This window comes from Trichechus manatus, unplaced genomic scaffold (assembly GCF_000243295.1).
Source record: "Trichechus manatus latirostris isolate Lorelei unplaced genomic scaffold, TriManLat1.0 scaffold00127, whole genome shotgun sequence".
In the NCBI taxonomy this organism is placed as follows: domain Eukaryota; kingdom Metazoa; phylum Chordata; class Mammalia; order Sirenia; family Trichechidae; genus Trichechus; species Trichechus manatus.
The window spans coordinates 2505116-2516493 of NW_004444063.1; the positions used below are offsets into that span (position 1 = coordinate 2505116).

At 46.9% G+C, this 11378-nt stretch overlaps 1 protein-coding gene across 1 annotated transcript in view; it reads right to left on the reverse strand.

The window, feature by feature from the left end:
- Positions 1–11378, reverse strand: part of SLC25A48 (solute carrier family 25 member 48) — a 74024-nt gene that overhangs the window by 39558 nt on the left and 23088 nt on the right. The window contains exons 2-3 of the mRNA XM_004384765.2: positions 8580–8623; positions 508–579 (exon numbers count right to left, since the gene is read on the reverse strand). Coding sequence (XP_004384822.1) covers positions 508–579; positions 8580–8623 — 116 coding nt within the window. The remainder of the gene's footprint in view (positions 1–507; positions 580–8579; positions 8624–11378) is intronic.

An 11378-nucleotide genomic window follows, 5' to 3' on the forward strand; every position in this document is an offset into this window, starting at 1 on the left:
CCAGGACTCCTGCAAAATAGTATTCTGGTGGGGTATTTTTCCCCCTTTGAGCAGAGGAGCTTTCGGTCCCCTGGTCAGCTGTAGAGCAAGCCGGCTGTCCACGTGGCTTCTAGGATGGGAAGTGCTGCCTCCCAGCCGCTCACCCAGATAAAGGGAAGCCTGTGAGCACACAGTTTACCAGCCACTCATTCAGTTTTGAAAAACTGACAGGTCACCCTGTTTTTGCAGGAATTTTCCACACTGTGGTTCTAAATTCCTCAGAACTTCTCCAGAGAGGTTGCATAAAACCATTTCTTTCCCTCAATAACGTTGCCGTAGGTGACAGGGTTAAGTTCAGGCAACACATAATATTGGAGTCGTGGCGAGATGAACAGGGAAACCTGAGCCAAGCGTGATAAGAGCGGAAGAACAGGCCTCCTGCCCACGGGCTGGTGTGAAGGCTGTGGACTTGGCCATCTGTGGGTGGCCCTGGCAGCTGTCCCTCGTACCCACCCAGGGGGCACTTACACTCTCCCTCCTGTACACCATGCGAATGCAGCTTAGCGTGTTCCCGTAGCCCACGCCGGCCTGCAGGCGAGTCTGTAGAGAGAGGCAAGAGTGGTGAGGGGAAGTCAAGGCCTTTCACACCCCCACTACTCAAGAAGACGCTGAGCTCTGACTGTCATTCAGGCGGTGGGGCCCAGAGAGGGGAAGGCTCTGTGAAGGAAGGTCACACGGCCAGTAAGGCGGCAGGTTTCTGTCCTGGCCACACTGCGCTCTGTCCTCTGCATGCACGGCCTCCCTCTACCCAGCCACGCTTTGCTGGATTTGTCAGAAGCCCTCTTTGTCTGAGAGAAGAACAAAGGCCAGTCAGTTGTGCAAAATGGTGGTAGTTTGGGAGCGTGGGATTCTCTCGAGTACAAAAAGCTAAGCCACAACCCAAAGAAGTGCAACCATGACTCTGTCCTATCTGTTATCCATCACTTCGCCCTCCTGATGTCCCCGGGAGCCATCCTCTCTTCTCACCTCCACCACTACCACCTTGGTCCTGGCCACCGTCATCTTTCCCCTGGTCCCCTCACTCTCTTCGCATTGTGCCTTCACAACAGTCAGCCTCAGCTTTCCCAGATACGAATGCCATCACGTCACTTCTGTTTAAAGTCCTCCAGTGGCCTCGTATTAAACTTAGAATACAACCTACACTCTTCGTAAGGGTCCAGAGGCCCAGCCTGCCTTTCACTCCCGCATGCCATTCCCCTCTCCTACCCTGTGTGCCTGCCACACGGCACATTCCCAGGCCCTGGAGCACCAATTCTTTCCTGCCTCCAGACCTGTGCATCTGCTGTTCCTCGCCCTGGAAGGCTCTTCCTCCAGCTCCTGTTCATCTTTTGGGTCTGGGCTTAAATGTTGCAATTAGGTTGTCTGTTGACTTAGGGTGTTTGTGGGGCTCCACCACTCGGGCAGGGCATCTGTCTCCCCAATCCCCAGAGCCTCACACAGCCCCTGGCACAGTGGCCCCTGTGGACTGGCTAAACGAGGGCTGGATGGGGAAGAGTGGAGGCCTGTAACAGAGGCTGGCTTTGGTGACAAGCGACAGCCGTTGACAGGCACAGAGGGTCTGAATAAGTCCACAAAACTGCTTAGAACATCCCCCTGGCCTGGTCTCAGGCGTTCCCCTTCTTTTAAAATGTGCAGACCATCAACATCACGAGTCATTAGAGATACTACTTCACACCCTCTAGAATTTCTATTATTAAAAAAAAAAGTAAACAAATGTTGGAGAGAATGTGGAGAAATTGGAACCCTCATGCACTGCTGGCGGGAAGGTAAAATGGTGCAGTGTCTGTGGAAAACAGTTTGGCGGTTCTTCAAAAAGGTAAACAAAAGTTACCATATTGTTATTGCGTGCTGTCAAGTCGATTCCAACTCAGAGTGACCCTATATTTCAGAGTAGAACTGCCCCATAGGGTTTTCTTAGGCTGAAATCTTCACAGGAGTAGATCGCCAGGTCTTCTCTTCCACAGAGGGTTCAAACCACTGACCTTTCACTTAGCAGCTGAGTGCTTAACCATTGCACCACCAGGGCTCCTTAAAAATTACCATAGGACCTAGTAATCCATTCCTAGTTATATACGCAAAAGAACTGAAAGCAGGGACTCAGACACATGCCCATGAATGTTCATTGCAGCACTATTCTCAATAGCCAAAAGGTGGAAACGACCCAAGTGTCCATCAACAGATGAATGAATAAACACAATGTGGTATATACATATAATGGAATGTTATTCGGCAAAAAAAAAAAAAATTAGGTTCTGACATATGCTGAGGCATGGGTGAACCTTGAATACATTATACTGAGTGAAAGAAGTCTGACACAAAAGGACAAATCCTGTAGGATCCCACTCATCTATCCAGAACATGCAACAGCATAGAGACAGACAGTAGATTACTGGTTACCAGGGAGTGGGAGAGGAAGGGTGTGGAGTTATGGGGGGGGAGATGTGCCCCCTATAATTGGTAAATCAAAGCAAAGCACTTCCACGGCACCCACAGCATGCCAGTGCCTGAGCACAAAAGAGGCAAGAGAACCACAGGGGAGGGAGAGCGTGCCCCTGCCCCACAGAAGCCAGCATCTGGTAGGGCGCCAAGGCCCAGAGAGGCAGGCTCACACTCGGCACAGAGACCCTGAGCTCAACTTTGTAGACCTGTGGAGAAGGTCCTGGGAGCCCACATTAGAAAAATGAGGGTCTTTGAGGTGAACCTCCTGGGTGATTTTGATTTTCTGTATTGAACTTTTCTGCATTTCCTAGCTTTCCTATAATAAAAGGTGTTACTTTCATTATTATTTTTAGCTTACGTAATTTTAAAAATAATTTTTAAGTACTCAAGTAATATGGAAATGAAGTTGTTAGTTGCCATCGAGTTGATTTCAACCAATGACCTCCCCATGTGTTCTTTTAATTAAAAAAAAATTCAGCATGATGTATAAGGCTGAAGGCCCCTTTGAATTACCCGATCCTGAACCCCTCTCCCTTAACCTGCCCCACCCTGAGCTAACTATGGTTAATAGCATGGCTAACAGTTTGATAGGCATCCATCTAAATGTGTTTATAAACATATACAGCCATAGAAAACGTACGTGGGGTATATTTTATAGGTTGTCGTTGTGCGCTTTCGAGTCAATTCTGACTCATAGAAACCCTGTAAGACAGAGTAGAACTGCCCCTATAGGGTTTCCTAGGCTGTATTCTTTACGGGAGAAGATTGCCACGTCTTTTCTCCCGTGGAGCAGCTGGTGGGTTCAAACCGCACACCTTTCGGTTAGCAGCTGGGCGCTTAACCACTGCCACCAGGGCTCATGGTATTTTATAGGTGGGATGTATCAATGGTATCATATTGCGCAAAAGCATTACTTTTATAATCTGAGAGATGTATTTACTCATTCATTCATTCAACCAATATTTATTGAAGAAAAAAACACAACAGCTGCGGTGAAGTCGACCCTGACTCGTGGTGACTCCATGTGTGTCAGAGCAGAACTGCACTCCAAAGGGTTTTCATGGCTGATTTTTGGAAGTAGATCATCAGGCCTTTCTTCTGAGGCACCTCTGGGTAGACTCAAACCACAATCTTTTGGTTAACAGCCACAGATATTAACCGTCTGTACCTATTTATAGCAGTCACTGTTCCAGGCTCAGAGAATTCAGCTGTGAGCAAAACAAAGTCCCTGCCCTCATAGTCCTTACAATCTAATGGGGGTCAAGTGAGATAGTCAATAAGAAATGATTCCCAAGTAAATACATACATCAGACGATGACAACCAAGGAGGAAGATAAGGGATGGGTGGCGGGAAGGAAACTGTGATTTTAAATTGGGTGGTGGAGAAGCTCCCTGGAAGATGCAGCCAGATGAGAACTGGGCCTTCCTGGTCTCCTTGTTAAGCAGAACCACAGAGGTCTGCCTTGGAGCAGGGGAGGTTCCCCAACCGGGACAATGATGTGGCCCTGGGGAGGGGGTGGTGCAGGTTTTTCTCTCTGCCCCGTTTAAGGCTGGTATGAGGCCAAACACTCTCTCCCTTGGGGCCCCAGCTCTGTCTGGGCTGCTCCTGGGTAACAAATCTACAAAATGGTTAACCCCTCCCCAGGAGGGATCAAGTTCCCACCAAAGGTTGAATGATCAGTCACTCAAGCAAATGGTACATGAGGGAACTCAATCCAACAGCAAAACCCAGATCACAGAATAATTTTCAAAGCAGTAGAGCTAAGGTCTGTCAGCCTTCCCGAGTGCCTTGGGATGCTAGCACTGAGGCCAGCAGCAAAGCCCAGGTCTAAGGGTCTCCTATAAGCTCACTGGATGGTACAAACAGTTTGTACTTGACTACTAACTAAAAGATTGGTGGTTTGAGCCCACCCAGGGAAGCCATGGAAGAAAGGTCCTGGTGATCTGCTTCCATAAAGATTGCAGCCAAGAAAACTGTATGGAGCAGTTTTACTCTGTAACGCATGGAGACACTATGAGTCAGAATTGACTCAACGGAAGCAGGGTTTTTTGTTGTTGTTTGTTTATAGGGCTTCCAATCACAGCTGGAGCTGGTATACAGTATATATCTACTGCATACTTGGGAAAACACTGGCATCTCACATAACTTACCTCACTGAAACTCACAAATGCTATGAGGCAGGGATACGCTCCCTACTTTACAAATGAAGGACAAGTGCTCAGGGGCAGAGTAGGAGAGGCGGCTGGAGCTCAATGCTGAGAGCCGGGCCACCGCCTGGTCCAACCCAGAGGCCCCACTGAGCTGACAGAGCAGGTGTGTCCTGGCTGGCATGGGCCAATATGCATGCTCAAGGCTGGACTGGACAGTCAGTGGGTACCCTGACATGGTGGGGATCGTGCTGGATCAAGGCTAGAAGCCCCACTGGGGTAGTCATGAGAGGTAGGCAAACATTCCACAAAGCCAGCCCATTGCAAGCCAGTCTGGCTGGTCCAAATGCAGCTGAGCCTTGATCAGAAAACCTGGCCATGCTGAATCAGGCATTGTTGTTCTTGTTAGCTGCCATTGAGTTGGCTCCCAACTCCTGGCAACACCATGCACAACAGAATGAAACACTGCCTTGTTCTGCGCCATCCCTCGTGATCTTTATGGATCAGACCATTGTGATCCATAGGGTTTTCACTGACTGATTTTAGAAGGAGATCTCCAGGCCTTTCTTCCTAGTCTGTCTTAGTCTGGAAGTTCTGCTGAAATCTGTTCAGCATCATAGCAACACACAAGCCACCACTGATACAGGTGGTGGCTGTCCATAAGGTACATTGGCCAGGAATCAAACCCAGGTCTCCTGCATAGAAGGCAAGAATTCTACCATTGAACCATCAGTATGCATCAGGCATAAACCTATAAATACAGCAGCTGTGCCAGGAGCCAGGATAGAATCCTCATCCCCAGATCACCTGCCACTGAGCAGCCATGGAACTCAATGGCTGGCTCCTCCCACCTCTGACAAGGCAGCTGAGGGCAAGAGGAGGAGCCTTGGATCTGGGGTCAGCAGTCCAGAGTCTTTCTAGCTTTACTCTTCCACAGGAGTTCTCTGGTACCTCAGACAAGTCACTCATTTGCCTCCTCCCAATCCAGAGTGTCTGTCCATCAGGGCAAGAACATCTCGCTCATTGTTCTATCCCCAGTGTGTGCACAAGAAAATGCTAAGTGAACAGTCTTCACAACAGCCTCTCCAGGTAGGTGCTATTTGCCCATTTTAGAGATGAGGAAACTGAGGTTCAGGCAGGTTAAGTACTAGGCCGTAGGTCAAAGAAGAGTAAGTGGTGAGGCTGGGAGGCTGGGCCTGGACTTCGGGTTATTCTGACTCCAAAGCCCTGGCTCTCACCTTTCTTAGTGAACAGGGACTCTAGAAAAAATGTCAGCCAGAAGGAAGAAAGAGGATGTACCAGGGTGACCCAAAGCCCTTGGGCCACACTCCTGGGCCAGACCCCAAGGGACAACCTTGTAAGCTGCTATCACCAGGCCAGTGCTTCCAGCAGGGAGGCTCTCAGGATAAACAGAGACTAGATTTTGTGCCAGGAGGTGTTCCCTCCAGGGGCTCAGGGGACAGAGTAGATACAAGAAAGAGAGCCCCAGTCTTCTCAGATGGTCAGACCTGGGGTGGCCGGGCTTGCCTGTGCACATGGGGAGGAGGCTCTGCTAAAGCCACAGGAGGAAGCTGGCCTCCAACAAGCACCCCAGCTTCTTGCCCAGGCTGGGTATGAGGGAATGACACTCTAGCAGGAAGAACTAAAGGCTGTCTTTGTCAGAAACAGGGATGTAAGGCCCAGGGCAGCATAGACTAAACTTGCTTTGTCCACCACTGACTCCTTAGCATCCTGCACTATGCCTGGCACAGATAAGGCATCCAGTATGTATCTATCATATGAGGGAAAGAGAGGGCCTGTATGAGGGGTGCAGTCCCTAAGTTAACACACTCAGCTGATAACCAAAGATTGGAGTCTTGAGGTGCCTCAGAAGTAAGGCCTGACAATCTACTTCTAAAAAGTCAGCCACTGAAAATCTATGGAGTGCAGTTCTACTCTGACATACCTGGGGTCACCGTGAGTTGACTTGACAGCAACTTGTACTGCTGTGAGGGGTGAGAAGGAACTAGGAATATCCTTCACTGTCCTGTCAAAAGCTAGAATTCCCACCATCAAAGCTGCTCTGCTGGTTCACATGATTTCTAGAAAGATCTTGGTAAAATGGGAACTGGGTAGCCTCATTTTGAAAATGATGATAATGAAAAGCATAGTAATATTGTAGTAGAATCTCTCTTATCTAGTGCAATCAATTTCTAATCCAAGACATACTCATTCTGCATAGTTGGTTAACTGGAAAAGGGGAAAAATGAAAAGTGATATACGAATCCTTAAACCTTTTCCTAAAAACACCACTGTACACTCATTTGCTAATCTTCCTTTCCTTGGAACATCCCTGTTGATTTTCTTGGGTAAACTATACTCACGAAGTATTGTTTACAATGCCTAATCTCAGTTTTTCCTGTTAAGTAGGAAGAACTAAAAGAAGATATTTGTCATTTGTGAAGCCATCTAAGTAAAGACTGTAAGTAAAAATTTTGATCCCTCTGTAGTGGATTGAATTGTGTCCCCCTGAAAGATATATCCAAGTCCTAACCCTCCTGCCCCCTCCTCCTGTACCTGTGAATGTCACCTTATTGGGAAATAAGGTCTTTGCAGAAATAAGGATTTCAAGATGAGATCATCTAGATTTAGGGTGGACCCTAAAGCCAATGACTGGTGTCTCATAAGAGAAGGAGAGGGAAATCTGACACAGAGACAGAGAGGGAAAGGCCATGTGAAGAAAAAAGCAGAGATTGGAGGGTGGCCACAAACCAAGGAACGCCAAGGAATGCCGGTGGCCACCAGAAACTAGGAGAGAGGTATGGAATGGATTCTCCCTCAGAGCCTCCAGGAGGAACTAATCCTGTGGACACCTTGATTCCAGACTTCTGGCCTTCAGAACTATGACAGAACGAATTTGTATTATTTTAAGCCATAAAGTTTGTGGTAACTTGTTACGGCACCCTAGGAAACGAATACATCCCCTCAGTTGTTTACAGTTAAATCTCTCACACCTAATTCTGTAATAATTTGTTACCGGCTCACTTTTACCAAGTGAGCTTAGTTCTAGAAAAACAATAGCCCTCGTGCGTGCGCTAAACTACGGCACACGGAGGTGTATGTGTGGAGGGCAGCTCCATGGTCAGCTGTGGTGAGGAGGCGCTATATATGGCTCTGAGCCCTGATGACAACTGGGAACAGGCATAGGGTGGGGGCGGGGCCAAAAAGTACCCCTTTTCAGCATCCCACTCCTCAGCACTTCAACTTGTTGTGTGATCTGAGATGAGCCCCCCTCCCTTTCTGGGCCTGAGTTTCTACATCTGTAGAACAAGGGGGATGGGTGATCTCAAAGCCAGATGGCCCTGTCAGCTCCAGAGTACTCAAACCCCAAGCACTAGAAGATGAAATGGCTTCCCATTCCCAACCCAAGTCCAAACTCCTAATCTGACATGTAAGGCCTCTGAGCACTGAGTGCTGACTGACATTTCTTGGAGTCTGACCCACAGCTGCTGTCAGACACCCAATACCTCAGCAAAACCTGGCCATGCTGGCCCATCCCAAGCGTGGCCCCCATCCAGCTTCCCCACCTCAGTGCTTTTGCCCATGCTGTTCTCCGTGCCTGGGTATCTTTTCTATCACCTGACACCCAGCCTTAAATTTTTGCCTCAAATGCCACCTCACACTTGAAGCCTTTCATGATTCCTGAGCTCCACAGGGACTTGGAGGAGGACACTCATCAGCCTTTTGGCCCCTCCCCACCAGTTCATGAGAACCTGGAGGCAGGGATGAGCATTCACAAAAACAAAATCACTGCCAAGTAATGAAGGTAGGGCACCCTGACCTCCACAGGCTGGCCACAGACAGCCTGTCTGGGCTGGAGACTCTCTGGGGAACCAGAAACAGCAGGTACACTCCTGGAGGTAGGATCACTTCAGGCCCCTTTCTAAGAGGCAATGGAAAATGTGGTACTTTACCTTGACTGTGTCCAGAGGGTGACCAACGATGACGCTGGCTGCACCTGCGGATGAAAGAAGAACACTTGATCACTCAGCCCCTGGCCTCCTGGCTTGCACCATTTGGTTCATGGGACAGGACAGAAGACTCAGGAGCACCCATTAATTCACTCAGTCAATGGCCGGTCACTGGGGACCCACAACATACTAGGCAACAACCTAGGTACCAAGAAAGGTAGAGAAAATCCAGTAAAACCTGGGTCCTGCCTCAAGAAGCAAGCAGGCCAAAAGAGGGAAGTGAAGAGAAAACTCAGAAACTGTTCCATTACCTGCAGGTTACTTAACTTCTCCATGCCTACTTTTGTGTGTATATTGAGTACGAAGCCGGCATTGTAATAGCGCCTACCTCATTTTTCCATTGTAAGGATGAAATGAGATAACTGATGTAAAGCACCTAGCGGAGAGCCTGGCAGGTATAGGTTGCTCAAAAATGGGTGCTGCCACTGCTGGGTTTGTTTGTTTTTAAGAGGACATATTGGAAAAGGTGACGGACACTCTGGATTTTTTCACAGACAAAAATGCCCATCCACACATGTACTCACAAATCCTGTACGATTCTGGAAGGAAGCAAGGCCACCCAGACATCACCCAGATTAACAAGACCTTGTTATAGAAGCCAGCGATTGTGAGATAGAAATAGTAGCTTCTCTTCAAGAAAATTCTCCTTCTAGCTCTTGAGGAAGGAAATGTCTGTCGGCAAAGGTGATTTAGTGAGGCAAGGGCAGCTAAAGGGGCCTGGCATATTAGGTATGTACAGGGGACAAAGAAACCAGCTAATTTCAGAACAAATTTCCCCTTGGTTTAAAACTTCCAGATCCCTCTTACCCCCTCCTTCCCACGGAATTGGGCAGAGGTAGACAGGAGATGGGCAGTAGGAAGCTGGAGCTTCCTGCCGGCCAGAAGGCTCACTCTACAGGGACCCCTCACGGCAAGGGAAGGACTGAGCTCTGGTTTCCTGGGCTCTGACTGCTTCACCCAGAGTGAGTGCGGGCATCCTTTAACCCAGGGCAGCAGCCCCAGATCCACCCTGGAGCCAACTATCTTTCTGCTCACTCATTAACCAGCCCATCTGAAAGTGAGGGATTCGAGATAAACACGGGATTTTCACATCAGTGATTCCCAGACCTTGGGTCCTCAGACGCTAGTAAAATTTCAAACCAAATGTGGAGGATGTAAAAGTGAAATGTGTCATGCAAGGTCATTAAGAAAGAAAACAGCTAATATCTGGCTATAGATGAGCACAGTGGTAAAGATGGCAGACTGTGGTGCCAAGCTGCTAGATGCATGGCCTTAGGCAAGTCACTGCATTTCTCTACATCTCCATTTCCCCATCTGTAAAATGGTCATGTAACGATAGTACCTACCTCATTGAAGTTGTTTTAATAATTTTAAAAAAGTAATATACAGAGGCAGGGCCAAGATAGTGGAGTAGTCAGACGCTTCCTGTGGTCCCTCTTACAACAAAGATCTGAAGAAACAAGTGAATCGACTATATATGACAATCTAGGAGCCCTGAACATCAAACGCAAAGTTGAGGAATCAGACTAAGTGGCAGGGGGAGGGAGAGACGGTTCAGAAGCAGCGAGGAGTTGTCAGACCTGACCTGGCAGGAAGATTAGAGAAGAGCACGATGACAAATTTAACAGGCTGCAAGAGCCCATAGAGAGACAGCAAACAGAAAATTCAGAAGATTAACAATAAAATTTCAAAATTAGACAACTCAATAGAAAGTCATAGGAGCAGAACTGAGGCAATGGAAGTCAGAATTAGTGAGACTGAAGATAAAGCACTCGACACCAAGTTATTTGAGGTGAAAGAATTTTAAAAAATGAAGAAACCCTAAGAATTATGTGGGACTCTATCAAGGGGAATAACCTACGAGTGATTGGAGTACCAGAATGGTGGGAGGGGGATAAGAGAAAATACGGGGAGAATTCTTGAAGATTTGTTGGCAGAAAACTTCCTGCTATTGTGAAAGATGAGAAGAAATCTATCCAAGATGCTCATCAAACCCCACGTAAGGTAGATCCCAAAAAAGAGTGACCAAGACATATTATAATCAAACTTGCCAAAACCAAAGATAAACAGAGAATATTAAGAGCGGGTAGGAATAAACCAAAAAGTCATCTATAAAGGAGAGTCAATAAGACTAAGTTCGGACTACTTAGCAGAAACCATGCAGGCAAGAAGGCAATGGGATGACATATATAAAGCCTTCAAGGAACAGCCAAGAATTATATATCCAGCAAAACTGTCTCTCAAATATGATGGAGAAATTAGGGCATTTTCAGATAAATAGAAGTTTAGGAAATTTGCAAAAACCAAACCAAAATTACAAGAAATACTAAAGGGAGTCCTCTGGTTAGAAAATCAATAACATTAGATAACAACCCAAGACTAGAACAAAGGACAGAACAACCATATATCAACCCAGATAGGGAAGTCACAAAAATAAATCAAAGCTAAAATGCTGAAAGTAGGGAAACAGAGATGTCAATATGTAAAAGACGACAACATTAAAACAAAAAAGAGGGACTAAAAAATATAGTCATAGATATTTCATATGGAGAGGAAGACAAGGCAATATAAAGAAATAAAAGACTGGTTTAAACTTAGAAAAATAGGGATCAATATTAAGATAACCACAAAGGAAACTAACAATCTTACACATCAAAATAAAAAACAAGAAAAACATAAAGACCCAGCAAATACAAAATCAACAACAATGAAAAAGATGAAAAGAAAATACATAAAGAAAAA